Here is a 17015-nt window from a genome sequence, read left to right as displayed (position 1 = left end):
TTCCCTGCGTGAGGATGTAGAATCTAGGAAGTGCCTTTACAGGGAGGAAGAGAATTGCTGCAGGAAGAAAGCTGGAAGGAAGGAGGAATTGTTAGAGGCTTTTTGTACACCTCTGGTACTTGGGCATCTGTAGCCCACGGTGGCTGATGTTTGTGTTGGTTTGGTTTTTAGGGATGCACTTTCTCTCCTGTAGGTTGTTCTGTTTCCTTGGCAGAGTAGCAATAACTTTTTTTTTTATACCTTTATTAATTATCCAAAGCAATGATTCTATCAGACTAATGGAAGCTCCTGCAGGGTGTGGCAGCCCTATTATTTAAACAGCCTTAAGGTTTTCAGCTGGAAGGCATAACTCTCAATCCTTTCTTCTCTTCAGCTTGGGGCTGACTGCACTGCTCTGAGAGTGAAGGTTTTTCCAGATGCTTTTGGTGGAAATAGAAATGATTTTAAAAGGTTCATTTTCTTCTGGGTTCTTTTCTGTTGGATAACCTTGCTCTTGTTTTTATTTCCCTTTCTGTCAGAGCACCTCCTGTGTTACTCCCCAAGGACTGGCTGTCTCTGGCAACTTTGGAATAAATCCTTAACAGCCCTGACCCTGCCTGGGGCTGCCCAAGGCTGAGCAGTGCTGCAGTCTGTCTTTAGGGTTGTAATGTGCCTTCTCTTATGTGGATAACAGTTAGTGAGCAAACGATTAGCAAAGCACCTGGTGAGTGTGACTTTCCTTTGCCAAAATGAACCTGGTTTGCCTTCTGTGCAGCGTTGTGGGATGCTTCCCTTGGCTCTGCTGCCTGTTTGCAAAGAAGTGAAAATAGAAGTAGACGAGGAAACTGCAGATCTTGAGGGCAGAAGCCTGACTTCACTGTGTGTGTGAACCTCCTACCACTGCTGAACGGTGACTGTTAGGTGCTGTTAGGATTGGGTGCCACTAACAGGTCTGCTGTCAAGCAGTCAGTTGTGGCTGTTCTTCCCAGAGCTCTGTGGTGAGGTGGGCTTCCATTCCATTTCAGAACAATGATGGCTCCTGCCTGAGGGAGCTACCTGTGTCAGCAAGGCTGCTGTTACCATTCTTACAAAACTTCTGGGAAGTAAGGGATCAGGCTTGTGTATTCTGAAAACCCTTGGCTGTCCTAAACAGCTGACTTGATCAGTTTGTGGCATCCCCTCCACGATTCAGCACATCCAAAGCAAGCTGCTGAGCCGTGCTGGAATCTCACACGGTCTCCTAACTTTAAGCTCTGGCTGACAACTAAATTCCATGATCTGGAATTACTTTCTTTTTTTTTTTTTTACTAGTGCTATCAGCTTTTCTGTGAAGCATCTCACTGCAGAGTAAAACACAAGCCTTAAATGTGAGCTTTGCTGGCACACTGAACCCCATGGGAGCTGTCAGATGTCTGCTTGCTCCACACTAAGGCTGGTGACATTGCTGATGATGTACCTGGAGGCTTGGCACAGACTACAGAGCTCAGCAGTCAGCACACATGAGCAAGGCAGGTATGCTAAGCACAAGTTTTAAAACTTCTGGGTTGTAACAAAGGCCATATTACATAGCAAGATACTGCTATCACCTCTAATGTGTTTACTATCCTTTACTGCCAAAAAACTGAGGTACTTATACAGATATTTATCCTTTCTTAGTTTTTATGTCTGGGTATTTTGCATTGGTGAGCTGGGAGATCCCGTATTCACCGTAGTTTTCTGCTGTGTGCTGTGCCACAGACTGACTGGTGACACTGTGAGCCATGTTTGCTTTGCTTCTAATTGGAAGCCTGTTCAAGTTGTGGGGTTTTTTCCTGTTTTAATAAGGAAGGTCTCCTTAGCAAAAGTAGAAGTGTTCTGAGGTGAGTGAGCAACATGGAGCTAGGATGGAGCAGGAGGTGTGTGGTCCCAGCTGATGGTGGTGTTCAAATATGAGGATATATTTATTTCCTTGGATAAACACAACTAATCTCATTTCCCTCAGTAACTGCCCTGCTGTAGTATGCTGCCAAAGTTTCCATCCCTTCAGGATGGGGTTTCATCCCAATGACACGAGTGCATACTTGTTTTTTTCCCTCCCTTTAAACATACCAGAAATGCTGTTTGCAGCTGAGTGTGGAGCTGAACTCTGCTGCTCCATGGATCAGGTGGTGCCAAGTGTTTCTATTCTGATGGTCCTACAGCCCCAGGTTCCCCAGGGCAGCCTGGAGGCAACTGCACAGCCTCTCATTTTCGGCTGACCTTCCTTGGAAGGACAGTGCTTGTTTTGTGTCAGTGAGCATCTCTGGATATGGGCTGTACCTCTTGACCCCCATCAAGTGTTAGGGACAGAAATGGACAACAGAAACAACCAAAGCTGGGGGAGGGGTGGAGAGGGGAGGAGGGAAATGCTTTTAAACTTGGAATCTGAAACTCAGGTCTTAAATTGCGGTGGGATCCGTTCCCAGTGAGTACTGTAGGGAAAGAGCTGTTTCACTTGATGTGCAAATAGCAAGTGTGCACGCTTTGCTGCTGTCTCGACAGCTGTGTGTTTACCCTATTTCATCTTTCATGTGCTGAGGCAGACAGCTTTTATCTGCTCTGGACTCTTCTCATGTCAGAGTTTCCAAAACACGAGCGATAGATACACATCTAGCAGTTACAAGGCTGGGCCTGGCAGAGGAGCAGGAAGTGAGAAGTGCAATGAGATTAGCAAAGGCTGTATCTTCAGAGGCTCTGTTCAGCAAGACCAGTTGTGTGAGTTCTCCCTCTGGCACCCCGGGTCCTGGGTGAGTTCCTTACACCTATTTCTATGGAGATTGGTTGGGAGCAGAGGGGAGAGGTTGTCCAAGTGGGCCTCAGTGCAGATCTCCGAGAGCTCTGAACACAGGGACGGGTGTCACCATGAAGGAAACGTGTGTCTGACCTGAGTGTAATAGAAAAAGGGAGGGATGGAGTGAGGAGCCCCCAGGTCTGGCTATGTTAGCACAGAGACCTGAGGAGCTGATGAGCAGAAAGCTTTACGTCCCGTGCTGTGCTCTCTTGGCTCTGATAATGGCATTAGCACCAAGGCAGCGTGCACTAAGACTGTAGAATTTCCTTCTTGTAGCTTGCTGAGCTGCTCAGTGCACCACTCAGCCATGCAGGTGTTCTGCTGGTGTTTGCAGAGCAACAGGAGGCTTTGTCCAAGGCAGTGGTGGGGATTAACCACTGTTTGGAAGGTCCTGCTCTGTGCTCCAGATGTCCTGGCTAGCAGTCTCCTTGGTTTAATGTGAACATCTGAGAGCAAGGCAGAATGGCATCTGCACATGTGCAGAGCAGCCTTTCTGGAGTCTGTGCTGCACAAAGGAAGGCTTGCAATGAAGAAAGCGTGGCTCAGACTGTAAACGAAGCCTTTCAGATTCCAGTTGCACAACGAGAGGAATTGAGCAAATTCCAATTATTTCAAAGTGTAACATGCCTTTGTTTTTACCACACTTCAGATTGGCCAACCCCACCTTCCACTGCCTTGAAAGCAATGGGCGAGAAGTTGTCATCCTGGCTTGCAAACAGCTGCAGCTGTGCTCGTTGCAGGTGTGCTGGTGCTGTTGCTGCAGCAGTTGTGTGCTGCCTTCCCTGCTGCCTTTGCATGTGTCCAACTCGTTTCTCAGGAGTGGTGAGTTGTTCCCAAACCTGCACCTCTCCGGGTTCCTTTGGGGCATCAGCTCAACCCTTTCTCTACTTGGATCTGTTTGCTTTTGCTTCTGCACCCCCCCAAATAAAAAACCACACTGCATCCTGCAGTTCTCACCTGCTGTTCAATATCTCTGTTGATAAGTGGAAAAATCTGCCTGACATTCCGCCTCCCCAGGTGTGTGGCTCTCCCTGCTGGCCCATCGCTCTTTGTAATTTTATAACTGCATAAAGCAATTAAATGTGTTGTGATAAGTATTCGGTGTCGTCTTCCTTCCGTGTGCTGCTTGAAGTTGGGGCCGGATGAGCTGAAGGTGATGCTGTGTGTTCTGGATGATGTGACCCGAACCCAGCTGCCAGCAGTAGTAAGCCTTCAGTCTTTGCTGTGTAGCAGCTCTCCAAGAAACTCAGCTTGGCTTTTGCTGAGACTGGGGAAGGACCAGCTGAGCTGCTTCTGGTGTATTTTGCTGGAAACCACAATCCTCCTCCTCCCTAACGCTCTTCTTGACGGACCTGGGTTTGTGTTTTTCTCCTGTTCCTCAGGTGAGTTTAGGTGACTTCCTTTGTACTTCATTCTGTGGGTTGCATCTGTAGCAGTGCTTCCACATACGTTCCCTGTTTGCTGTGCTGTCACTCAGAGCTTGCTGCTTCTCACCTTCAGCCCAGGGGGGAGTTCTGGAGTGAGCCATGCAGGTGGGTGAGGCGACATCTCCTGCGTGCCTCCTTTCCTTTGCAAAACTGTGAGCAAACCCTCCCAGCAGGGTGGCTGACAGAGGGAGCCTGCTGTCTGGTGGTGGAGGAGCACACGGTGATGGAAGGTCTTCGTTCTTGTGCACGGCTGTTGTGCAGTGAACTCAGTGAAGCTGCAGACGTCTCCTTTCCTGATCTGGCTCTGGAGAGCAATGTTTTCCTGCTGGTGCCATTTATGTGCCGCCCCTTGCTGCAGGCAGAATCAGCTGTGTTAGCACGGATGAGTGATTCTAAACTGTTCATTCAGCTGCTGATGACGTTTCCCTTCTTCTGCCTGGAGCAAGCTGCGGATCAGAGGAGGCTGTTTGCATTCAGTGAGAGGCAGTGAGTTCCAGGTGAGGTGGTGGCACCTCTGTCCCCGTGCCCAAGGTGGGATTGCTCACCTGGACCCATTGGTGACACAGGAGGTGCGGCTGCTGCTCTGCTGCCCTGCATGTGGATCACTGCAAAGCATCATCAGAGGTGAACCTTTAGGCCAGAATGCTGCCTGGTGTGGAAATCCTGATGGTGGGTTTGTACCACTGGAGCAAGCAGCTGTGGTTGTGTTCAGACCGGTGGTCTTGCATGTGTGTGCTTATCCAGCCCTGAGCACACACCTCTCCTGTGCTGCTTCTGTCCTGCACGGCTCTGCCAGGCCCTTAGCAGAGACTTCTTCAGCTAATTAAGGGTGTGCTGTGAGCTAATGAGGGCTTCCTGCCCAACCTGCTGGAGGTGAGGAAATCTGATGCTGGCGGTTCCAGCACCTGGGTGCACTTTCTTTTCTTAACAGTAAGTCTTTAGAAGGCTGCACAGTGAGGTCATAATAAAGGATTTCAGATTTGTAAAATCCAGGTAAGCCCATGATGTTAAGCCAGAGGGTTTTGACAGTACTGTGATGTTCTGAGTGCTTTTCCAGGGGCAAAAAGCCCTGAGAGAGCCACAGGCTGGCATGGGCTGCTGTGAGGTGTGCTAAGGAGTGCTGAGCGATGCAGAGCAGCAGCTCTGCACGGCATGGAGGCTGCCACCTTTGGGTGCCCCCCCCACCCCTAGCACAGTACCATGAGCACGGAGCTGTGCTGGGGGTCGGGGGCAGCCGGGCTCTGCCGCCCAGCAGCCGCTAGATGGGGTGTGCTGCCCGGCCCGGAGCAGCCCTGCTCCTTCCTCAGTGAGCCTCCATCGCATCCATCCCTCCTTCTTTCATCCCTTCCCCTCCCTGCAGCCCTTCTCTGCTCTCCATCCATCCCAGAGCTCAGATCTGCTGCTCAGATCCCCTTCCCAGCACCCCTGCTGCGTGCCACGAACAGGATGGGGGAAATTGCCCCGTGTTCAGCCCAGCCCCAGAGCTGCAAAGGGCTGGCAAACAGTGCAGGATGCTGCATGTCCAGCACTGCTGGGGCCTGTGAGCCTTTCCCTCCCCCCAGGCAGTTGTGGAGGTCAACCCTGCAGCCCCTCAGCACCCCATCGGGTGGCACTGAGCATCTCCTTTCCCTTTCACCCCAAAACCACTTCAAAACCCAGAGCAGGGAGGCAGAGGTGGGAGCCTCATCCCTTTCCTTCTTCACCATTCAGGGGCCGAGCAGCCTTTCATGTCTCCCGAGGCCATTTGCAGTTCAAGCAGTTGGGTGGCGATTTCTCTTTCAGTAACTCATTTCAGAGGGTGAAGTGGAGTTGGAAGCCAAGTGATGAGTGGGGGAAGATGGCCTCTGAAGCCCCAAAGAGCAGCCACTGCCAACCCTGCTGCAGCTGCACACCCTGAGCCCATCTCCAATCCTCCAGGGCCCCCCTCCTCACACCAGGAGGCAAAACATCCCCACCTCCCTGCAGCTCCGCGTTGCCGTCGGGCTGCAGCACATCAAGGCCCTGTAAATCAAATATTACCAAAAAAAAGGAAGAAAAGCAACCTGCAGCCCATTGCCTGCCTGCTTTGGGGTGTGCTGAGCTCTTGTGCTGTTGTCTCAGCTGTTTGCAGGGCACGGCCCCATGCTCAGTGTCTGCTTGTTTGTGTTGGTGCCGCGTGAGCTGCTGCACTCTGGGATATTCAATTACCTCCGGAGTGCTGCAGCCGTGTCAGCTTGTGTTGGAGCAATGGGGCTGGGGATCTGGGAGGCTGGATTTGTGCTTTGTTTGTTCCTTAAATAGCTTTTAAATGGAGCTGGACCTGAGCAGAGCAGTGCCACAGCGTGAGAAAAGAGGGGGGGAAGCAGGTAAAAATGGCTGTGTTTATAGGGGATGTGATGGATGGGAAGAAAAACACTCTTCTTCCCCCTCCTCCCCCCTCAGCAGCTCCTTTACCCCCAATATGATTCTATGGGGAGGGGGAGGTCCTAATGTGTTTTTTGGGGGGGTTCCACTCCCCCCCAGCAGCGCTGGCCCTGCAGCCCCCCCAGGTCTGGCTGCAAACAGCTGCATGTGCTGCTGGTTGTGCAGTTGATGGCATAAATACATAATTCTGTTCTTATTCAATTAGGATTTTAGCACACAATCAGGTGATCACTCTAAGAGGATTTCCTCTAAGGCAGGATTTGAATAACTGGGCTGTGAATTATGTATTCCCTTAACCGGTTTATTCCTTTATCAGATTTTTTTTTCCCCCTTAAGCACTTTAATGCATTGACTTCCCCATTGTCCCCGCTGTTTGCTGCGCTCCCCCTCCCCAAAGCTGATGCAAATCCTCCCCCCTGTGAGGTGGGAACGTGCAGTGTGTGCCAATGGAGGCCAACCCTTCGTGTGTGCCACGGTTTGTGGGGGGTGGGTGCCCTGGTTGTGGGGCTGGAAGTGGCTCTGATGCTCTATGGGGAGCCTGGGGGGTGCAGTGCCGGATTTGGAGGGGGGTGGTTTGTAGGGGTCTGTGTTGGGATGGGAGAGGTGGAGCAGGGCACAACCTGCGTGTCAACAACAGCAAGGCTGTGCAGCCTGGGTGGGCTGTGGGCATTGCTGACAGGAAAAGAAGATTTTCACCCCCCCAAACAGTGCCACCGGGGCTCTGCTGCGATAGCCCATGGTGCTTGGGCTGGGGGGCCTTTGGGTTGGGGTTGGATGCAGTCTGTGTGTGGGGTGCGATTGGCAGGTCCTTCCAGCAGAGGGTTCACTCTGGAGCAGCGTGGAGACGGGAGGACGGGATGTGCTGATCTCCAGGAATGGCCCCCGGGCTGTGCTGTGCTCCAGCTCTGTGGTTGCACCACATGCAGAGGAGCTCAGGTTGTTCTGGGGGTCCTTTGGAGCCCCCCCAGCATGGGGGGAAAAAGCAACTCGAAGGTGGATCCTGCGGGGTGTCACCATTTTCTCCTGCTGGAGGAAAATCTCTGCTTTCCACCTGCCCTGTAAAGATGAGTGGGAGCTGCTGGAGGGCCCCCCCGTGCACCCAGTGCTGATTGTCTCCTTCACATCCCCCCCCACCCCGTGCTGTGTGTGCGTGCAGCGATTATGCAAAGTTGCAATCAAGGAGCTGAATTAGCAGCTCATCTTGGATTAATTAGCGAGGGATGCAAATTTGTTCCAACAGGAAAAGAGGAAAGGAGGGGAACAAGGCTGAGGTCCCCCCTGGTTCCTGCAGCCCTCACGGCGCAGCGGTGAGCAGAGCCATGTGCCGTAATGGGGCAACCCCTAAATTGAAGTGCTGTCCTTCAATCCCCAATATCTCTGTGCAAAAGCAACGCCGGGGGGTCGGTGTGCATTTCAGTGCAGCCCTGGGGGAAGGATGGGGGGGCTGCAGTGTTGGTTAAAGAAGGGTTTCCAGGAGGGGATTGAATGGGGAAAGCACCATCATGGTCTGTGAAGTGGAAGAGATGGAAGTGAGCCGGGCTGTGGGCTCAGGGGGGTCAGTGGGTTTGTGGGATGGCTTTGGCAGTGTGCTGGGATGCTCCTGACAGGGCTCTCTTTTCTCTCACGTCTGCAGTGATGACGAGTAACAAAACCCAACTCTGCTGGAAGGAAGAGCATTTCTGGAGGCTGCCCCCATCCAGCATCTCCCGGCCAAATGAGGTGGCATCACCTCGTTCCTCCCGGTGGAATTAATCAGCGCTCGGAGCAGTGAGGTGAGGCCCTGATGGAAAAGGGAGGAAATGCCTCCAAACCGCTGTGCTCTGCAGCCCGAAGCACTGACATGTGGTGAGGGATGCTCTGCTGTTTGATGGCCCAGGGGAGGCCCTGGATCTGAGCTGTGGGACGTCCCCAGTGCCACTGGGACTGGTCCAGCATCGCCCCGCTGCATGCAGAGCACTGCAGCTGGTGGGATTTTGAGCCTTTAAAGTGGGTCAAGCGGAAACCCGGGGAGCATCCAAGCTCACAGCCCTTGTGCCAGCTCCATCACAGCTGAATTATTCAGGTCCGGCTGAAAAATTGAAGAGTGCCAAAGCTCAGTGGGAAAACCCAGCTCAGGGCTGCAGCACTGAGCCCCATAGCAGCACGGGGCACTGTGGGAGGGCAGCAGGGTCTGGTGCTGCCTTTTGGGAGGGTGAAGAGAGGAGAGAGCGCTCAGAAGGGATTCGTGGCAGGGCTGCCCTGAGCCACAGAGCTTTCTGTGCGCTTGTTGCTGGGGTTGGGAGCGCAGCTTTGGCTCCATGCCTGCTTCCAGCCCTGCCTCTGTGTTGCAAACAGCAAGGCTTTGTGGCCTCACTTCAGCCCTGTGCACATATCCTGGGGTCATTTTTTGGATTTGCACCTCCGGCAGCACTGAGCTGAAGGGAGTTGGCGAACTCCTCCTGCCCTGAGTTGGAGATGATGGGGTTGTGTGATTTCAGGGTAAAATCAGTGGCTGCTGCCTCGAGGTGTGTGCTCACAGCACCTCCCAGAGCCCCAGATCCACTCCAAGGTGATGAGGATGCTGACGTGAGCGAGGGGGCTTCTATAGGCCCTGCAGCTTCTATGGGACCCCTGGCTTAGCTGTGTGCCAGAAGAGCTGGGATGGCTGCTGGGTGAGTAACGCTGCCGGCAGCGCGGAGGCAGCAGGGGAAAGCCGTGCACAGATGCTGCAGCTCGCCCTGCTCTTTTCGTGCGGCGCTCGCACCCTGCTGATGCCAAGCTGGGATTCTTTGGTGCCTCTTAGGGTTGTGCTGCTCCATCCCTGCCCTGGGGGTGGGGTCATGGGGGTCCCCCATCTTTAGAACCCAATTGGGGCTGAGGGCTCCTGCCCTGCTCAGGAGGGTGTGATGCTCGTGCTGTCCCTGCATGCAGCCCCTGCTTGGGAACGTGCATCCTTTCCCCTGCCTCGTGTCCCCACCACTCCACGCTGCTGGTTCCCCACTTCCACTCCCAGTGATGAGGAGGAGAAGGGGCTTCCCCATTCTCTGACCCCACAACCCTTCAGTTTTCTGCATGCTGCATCGCCTCCATCTTGCCCATCTTTGGAGGCATTTATGGCCAGGTTGGACAGGAGGGGTGGCAACCACCACACTGCAGGGAGTTGGAACAGTGATTTTTGATGTCTCCCCAACCTCTGTGGTGCATTTGTCCATCAGTCTGTTCTCTCCATCCATCTGCCCACCTCTCCAGCCGTCCACCATAACTGTACATCCATCCATCCTCTCCGTACTTCTATCCATCCATCCTCTCTGTACGCTCATCCATTTATCCATCCATCCCTCTGTTCAGCACGCAGAATTTTTGCTGGAGCTGTTCAAGAAACGTGTAGATGTTGTGCCAAGGGAGGTGGTTTAGTGGGAAATACTGGTGATGTGTGGACTGTGGCATTGGCTCATCTTGGAGATCTTTTCCAGCCTTGTTGATTCTATGATCATCCATCCATCTTTGGACCTGCCAATGCTGGACCCCTCGCCCCGTCTCATGTTCGGAGGGGAAGAGAAAGCTCCCTGCAACGGGAGCAAAGCTCGAATGCCCTAAAGGAAACGAGGAACGGTTTTTCATGTCGCTGAACGCTCTGTTTGCAGCCCCGCACCTGCGGGCGGTCCCTAGGGGCGGTCCCTATGGGGCCGCGTCTGTAGGCAGGGCCGTGAAGGCGCTCCGTTCGGCAGAAAAGCCATTTGTGCGCCTCGGGGCCATCGCTGCCGGGGAGGGGCGGCGGAGGGCTGGGGAGGGGCGGGAGGTGGGGACGGAGCCGCCCCCGTTCGGAGTCGCCGCGTTCGCCGGTGCCGGTGCCCCCACCCCGAGAACGGAGCTCCGCGATGGAGGGGCCGGGGGGATCCGCCGGGGGCTGAGGCGGCTGAAGGGCCGGTGCCGCAGAGCTGGCGAGGAGGAGGGAGGTAAGAGCGGTGCCGACCTGTTGGGTGAGAACGGGACCGGCTTTGTCTGGGGCTGGCGGGGGAAACGGGGCTGGGCGGAGGGGAGGGAAGGAAGGGAGGGAGACGAACCCCTGCCTCAGACCCACCTCTCCTCCCCGGCATCCTCGCCTCGACCGCGCATCTGCTCCGGTGGGGTTTGATGAATCCCCAAGATGGGGAGCCTTTATTTTTGCCAGAACAAAATAATCACGGTGATAAAATCATCCCCCGTGGAAGCTCCTCCTTTTGGCAAGGACCCTTTTCCCGATTACAATCATCATCAGCTCATCCCCAATGGAAGCATCCTCTGCTCTTTCCCTCACTCTGCACCCACCCGGAGAGGTGACAGGCCCCGGCCCTCCTCCCTGTAAATCCAAAAGGGAAAATAAGGCAGATTGATCCCGGGGTGGGGATGCAGGGGGGGCTGTGCAGCTCATCCCGTACCACGGAGAAGTTCGGGGCAGCACTGCTATCTCTGGGGTGCTCCCAACCGTCTCCAGATGGGGGTTCTTAGAGGATAAAAGCCCCACGCTGGGCTCTGCCAGCACCCTGGGAGGTGCTTTCTGTTGGGTTTATCTCCTGGGCTGGCACCGGCGGATGGGGTCATCCAGATCCCCTGTGAGCCGTGAGACAGAGCGATGCTCCCACTTGAAATGTGCCCTGGTGGGGCTCCAGGATGCGTGCTGCCTTCAGCCTGGGTATGGCGGGGACCCTGACCTGCCCCCCAGCACTCTGACTTCTGCATGGCCTCAGGGCCACAGCATCACCGCTCTGCCTGATGCGTTTTAGCATTTAGGCTTGCACTTGCAGGCTCTGTTTTTGCACCCCCCCCATCCTGGCAGCAGGGAAAGGCTGCAAAACCTCCGTGCCCCTGCAAAGAGATCAGACAAATCACTTGAATTGATTTTTTTTTTTCTCCTCCCTTGCCTGCCTCGTCCTGCCGCCTCCTCGGAGCTTCGTCTCTGCAGGGCGGTCGGTGGGCAGCGGGCACGGGGCAGGCTGGCATCTAGCGACTGGCACCGGTAATGCAGAGCGGGGCCCGGGGGACGGAGGGCATTTCGGGTGGTGCCGCTGGATGCCCGGTGGTGAAGCTCGGTTTAGGACGCCTTTGGTGTGGTCTCCACCCCTGGGCTCTGAACCAAAACTCACCAGGACCGTCGCTCATCTGTGACCCACAGCCTGGGGTCTCCCCTGTTCCTCCCCAGACCGTCCACGATGGGATCGGTGGGAACGGAGCGCCTCAAGGAGCTGAGCCCCATGGGGACACCCGAAGGCAACGTGGTGATGAGCTTCAGCTTCGACAGCTACCAGCTGGAGGAGGACGAGCTGCAGCGGGGCAGCCAGGCCAAGGGCGTGCTCACCTTCATGGAGCCGGGTGAGGGATGGGGATGGGATGGGGTGGGAGGGAGCCGCCTCTCCCCGTGCTTTTCCCACCCATGTAAGAGATCCTGGGATGGTTTTGCAGCCACAAACGGGTTGAAATGCTGTGACGTCAACTAATGTCTCTTCGGGGCTTGCTGTTGTAGTCACCACAGCATCCTGTCGTACTGGGCTTTGTGGTTGGTACTCACCAGGTCTCTCCCCACACCGGCAGTTTTGGGGCTGCTTTAAAAACCCATCAGCACTCAGAGCCCTCAGCTCTGGTGTTTTTTCTGCCTCCCTCTTAAACACTTTCATTTCTGGGGGGACTTTCTCCAGGCTGAGGGTGTTTGTTCCCGAGAGCTGCAGGGCTGCTTGCAGGACACGTTGAGCCCTGACGTCCCCCCTGATGTGAAAGCTGCGTTCATTGCCCCACAGCTTCATCTGATGCAGTCCAGTGTGGCAGTGCCACTCAAGTTCTCTCTCTTTCTTTCCCTTTTGGGTCAGTTTCTGAAGACCCCGAGCCACAGGACCGATACCATGGGATCTACTTTGCCATGCTGCTGGCTGGCGTTGGGTTTCTCCTTCCATACAACAGCTTCATCACGGATGTGGACTACCTGCACCACAAATACCCAGGTAGGGCTCCGGCAGCTGCAGCCCTTCCTGCTCCCCAAACCCGGGCAGAGCCCCCACCTCCTTCCTCTCTGCAGGGACCTCCATAGTCTTTGACATGAGCCTCACCTACATCCTGGTGGCCTTGGTGGCCGTCATCCTCAACAACGCGCTGGTGGAGCTGCTGAGCCTGCACACCCGCATCTCCGTGGGTGAGCTGGGATCTCGGTGTCCCTGGGCAGCACTGCCTCCCCGCTGCCCCCTACACACCTCCATCTCCCCTCCCCCCAGGCTACCTCTTTGCCCTGGGCCCCCTGCTCTTCGTCAGTATCTGTGACGTCTGGCTGGAGCTCTTCACCCGACGGCAAGCCTACGCCATCAACCTGGTGGCTGTTGGGGTGGTGGCCTTTGGCTGCACAGGTATGCTGTGGTCCCCTGGGATGACCTACCAGCCAGCCCTCACGTCCCGTTCCCCCTCCCCAGTCCCGGTGTTTCAGCTGCTGCCATAATCCTCCTCCTTCTCCCCTCTGCCCCTCTCTCCTGAAGTGCAGCAATCCAGCTTCTATGGCTACACAGGGCTGCTGCCCAAGCGCTACACGCAGGGGGTGATGACAGGAGAGAGTGAGTATTGCCATCCCCCGTGTGCAGCAACCCACTGCCCCCAGCACCCAACCACAGAGCCCCTGCATGGCTGAGGTTGGATGGGACCTTTGTGTCCATCTGGTCCCGCTTCCCTGGTCACCTGGAGAAGGTTGCCCAGGTCCCCATCCTGGTGGCTCTGGGGTTGCCAGCAACTTGGGAACATCCCAGGCTGATCCTGAGCAAAGCAGGATGGCCAATGGTGTCCAATCATGTGCATGGAACCGTTGAGGTTGGAGGAGACACCAACACGTCCTGTGCCCACTGTGTCCCTCATGCCATGGCTCTTTAAAACCTCCAGGGATGCTCCTCTACACATGGAGCACCCCACCCAAAGCAGGGGGAGGCTGCTGGGAGGTCCCTAAGCCATAGGGCCCAGTGGGCCCTGCCACCAACACACTCCTGTGCCTGCAGGCACCGCCGGGGTCATCATCTCACTCAGCCGCATCTTCACCAAGCTGCTGCTGTCGGATGAGAAGGAGAACACCGTCATCTTCTTCTTCATCTCCATCGGCATGGAGCTGACGTGCTTCATCCTTCACCTCCTGGTGAAGCGCACTCGCTTTGTCCGCTATTACACCTCCTGTCCCCGCAAGGGCCGCCCCGAGCCCCGCAGGGCCAGCGACCACGGGACGGGCTACCGCGTCCACCACGACGTCACTGCCGAGGACATCAGATTTGTAAGCGGGGGGGGACTCCTTCTGATCCCTCATATCCCTCCCTCCCTGGGACTCAGCACTCCTGTCCCCTGTCCCCGTGCAGGAGGACCGGCCGCAGGGACAGCTGGCATCTCCCCGTGGCAGCCCGGGCCCTGAAGCTGAGCTGGCCGGCAGCGGTACCTACATGCGCTTTGATGTGCCCACACCCCAAATCAAGAGGAGCTGGCCCAGCTTCAGAGGTGGGTGCTGGGCTCGGGGGTGAGCGGCGCTGATGGCTGTCATGGGGTGTTTCCTGGGGCGGGAGGAGCAACCTGTGGGCTTTGTGCACAAAAACGAAGGGAGGAAATACATGTTGAAAAATATGGGATGCTTCTTTGGGAGCCCCTCCGGCTTTCAGCGTTGTTCAGCCGCAGCTGAGCATTGCGGGCTGTGCAGTGGCAGGGTTTCAGCCTCACTGCCCATCTCCACCAGCCATGCTGCTCCACCGCTACGTCGTGTCGCGGCTCATCTGGGCCTACATGCTGTCCATCGCCATGACCTACTTCATCACGCTGTGCCTCTTCCCCGGGCTGGAGTCGGAGATCCACAACTGCACGCTGGGGGAATGGCTGCCCATCCTCATCATGGCCATCTTCAACCTCTCCGACTTCGTTGGCAAGGTAGGAGGCATCGCCCCCTCCATCCCCACCGCCTGTGCGTGTCCTCAGGAGGAGGAGGGCGTGAGTGAGCCGTGGGCCATCCACGCTGTGGTTTCCAACCAGCACGAGGTTGTTCACCACCGCGGCCGACGCTGGGTTCCCACATGCAGGCCTTCCCCCATCCTGTCTCCTCCCCACCGCCCTGTTTCGGGTGCCGCATCGCCCTCTTCTCCCCTCAGCCCGGTCTCTGCCCCTCCTGCAGATCCTGGCTGCCCTGCCTTACGACTGGAGAGGAACGCACCTCCTCGTCTACTCCTGCCTCCGCGTCGTCTTCATCCCCCTCTTCATCATGTGCGTCTACCCCAACGGTCAGCCCGCCTTCGGCCACCCCGCCTGGCCCTGCGTCTTCTCCCTCCTCATGGGCATCACCAACGGCTACTTTGGCAGCGTCCCCATGATCCTGGCTGCTGGCAAAGTGAGCCCCGAGCAACGGGAGCTGGCAGGTAGGGCCGCACCATCCATGGGCCGCCACGTGGGGCAGCCACGCAGGGTGACACCCTCTGTCCCTCTCTGCAGGGAACACCATGACCGTGTCCTACATGACGGGCTTGACGCTGGGCTCAGCCGTGGCTTATTTTGCCTACAGCCTCACCAGTACGTCCCACAGTAGCTGTTTCTACACTGAAACCTCCAACGGCTCCTTCCTGGGGGGGTACTGAGCCCCAGGACCGGGCAATGGGGCCAGGATGGCACCAGGCCCTGCTGCTGTCCCCAAAGGCCCTCACTGCCCACCCTGCTGGTCTCTGGGCGCTGTGCGGAGCCAATTCTTGGGCTGATGGCCCCCAGTGTCGTTGGTCCCAATGTTCCTGGGGTCTCCCCCTGGGCGGTGGTGGTGGGAGGGATCTTCTCCTGTTTGAGCCTTTGCCCAGGAGGGAAATATGGCAGAATCCCAAAGGGAATGGGGATGGCACTGGGGAAGAGAGCAGTCGAGGGCTGTTGAGGAAGAGGAGGAGGGGAGGAAGGTGGCTCTGGGCTGGGCTCTTAGTGATGGTGCTGCAGCTTTCCCCTGAGGACAGCTTGAAATCATGACCCCAACCCTCCCCTGTACTCCAATTGCTGTGTAAGAGCCCCAAACCACTTCTGCTGCCTGGAAAGGGGGGGAACAAAGAAAAAAAAAAGTTTTTTTGCCCTCTCCTCTTGTCCTCTGATCTGTGCTGTGCTGTGGGTCTGCCTGCAGGCTGCGGGGGCTGGGGGGGAATGCAATGAGCTGGGTGCTGCCCAGGGCCACTGCTGGGCTCCAACTTCTATCCTGTAAATCAAACTGAACACAGATCGTGTGTCTCACTTGGCAATGATCCCTTCTGTGATCCACACTGCTGGGCCGGGAACCCCGGCAGGTGCAGGGGGGAAAGGCTTGGGGCTACAGAAGCAGCATCCTCCCACCTCCCAAAACTGAGAGCCATGGGCTGCAGGGCACCTTCAGCCCCACTGCCAGCCAGGCACAGCTGAAGGGTTCCCCCTCCTTTCTTTGCCAGCACACCGGGCTTCGCCTTTCCTGATCAATAAAAGCTTTTTGGTTTTGCCTTTATACTTCTGTGTGCTCCGAGGCAGCGGTTCAGCCCTTCTGCTGGTTGTGCTGCTGGGCGAGGGGCTGGGGGCCAGCACTGGAGCTGCGTGCCAGCCGCCCTGGGCTCCTTAGGGCCAGGTGGAGGGAGGGTAGGTCCTTAGCAGCTGGAGAGGGGCTGCAGCACAGCACAAGGGAGCTCTGGCAGCCTGCAGAGCCCTGCTGAGGGCAGCAACAGGACTGCGGCTGACTGGGGCAGGAATCGCCTTGGGGGCGATGCTGGGGGGCTGCCTGCACCCAGTGTGGGTGCAGCTCCCAAAGGCTGCAGGCTGTGAACCTCAGAACGCCCCTCAACACCATGCTGAGCCCCCAGCGCGGCACCGGGCAAGAGAACAAGAAGAGCCAGCAGTTCATCAGTGCCCCATCCATCCTTCAGGGCTCGGGGGGGGGGGGGGGGGGGGGGGGGGTGTTGGCCTCCTTCTGCCCCCTCTGCTGCACGCAGCCTCATCATCCGCCCTGAGATTCCATCCCACATCTCAGGGCCGCCCCCCCCGGGCCCCCATCCACAGTGGGACGGGCAGCCAGGGACCCCCAGAGTGCCACGAGGTGCCCAGGTGGGGCCGTGCCCAGCAGCAGGGCTGCGCAGGAGAGAAACCCTCAGTCAGGAAAGGCGACACAAAGAACCAATGCTTCGCTGGGTTGCTTTTGTTGGTTTGTTTTTTTTTTTTTTGTCGTTGGTTTTTTTTCCTCGATTCATTTTTTTATGAAAACAGCTCACACGGTTCTGTGACCAACAGAATGCCAAAAAGAAACCGCTCTGAACAGAACATAAAACAAAAACAAAAGACAAAAAAAACCTGGCTCTCCTTTCCTCTCGATTGTCTGAAATATCCTCGTGTTCCATAGAAGGCAGTGGGTTTTAAGTGCTTTCTATTTAACATTAGCATAAAATCTCTCTCTCTCGCGCGCT

General features: G+C 56.2%; 1 protein-coding gene across 8 annotated transcripts; it reads left to right on the top strand.

Moving 5' to 3' along the window:
* Nucleotides 1–64: 64 nt before the first annotated feature.
* On the top strand, nucleotides 65–16069 carry SLC29A4 (solute carrier family 29 member 4). 8 transcript variants are annotated; one of them, XM_052680236.1, is made up of 13 exons: nucleotides 65–2744; nucleotides 3438–3610; nucleotides 7859–7925; nucleotides 8252–10553; nucleotides 11750–11946; nucleotides 12438–12569; nucleotides 12644–12757; nucleotides 12837–12965; nucleotides 13092–13166; nucleotides 13599–13864; nucleotides 13947–14082; nucleotides 14315–14502; nucleotides 14744–16069. In XM_052680236.1, exons 5-13 carry the CDS (start codon nucleotides 11787–11789, stop codon nucleotides 15149–15151), a joined length of 1608 nt encoding a protein of 535 aa, XP_052536196.1. In that variant the 5' UTR covers nucleotides 65–2744; nucleotides 3438–3610; nucleotides 7859–7925; nucleotides 8252–10553; nucleotides 11750–11786; the 3' UTR covers nucleotides 15152–16069. The 8 variants fall into 8 exon arrangements, with proteins under 8 accessions (XP_052536196.1, XP_052536195.1, XP_052536194.1 ...); XM_052680235.1 differs by having other exon boundaries at nucleotides 65–3610; nucleotides 8252–8390; nucleotides 11777–11946; XM_052680234.1 differs by having other exon boundaries at nucleotides 65–3610; nucleotides 11777–11946.
* Nucleotides 16070–17015: the final 946 nt, after the last annotated feature.

Source organism: Tympanuchus pallidicinctus, unplaced genomic scaffold, assembly GCF_026119805.1.
Source record: "Tympanuchus pallidicinctus isolate F22 unplaced genomic scaffold, pur_lepc_1.0 scaffold18, whole genome shotgun sequence".
NCBI classification, from domain to species: domain Eukaryota; kingdom Metazoa; phylum Chordata; class Aves; order Galliformes; family Phasianidae; genus Tympanuchus; species Tympanuchus pallidicinctus.
This window is presented reverse-complemented; position numbering and strand designations above follow the sequence as displayed.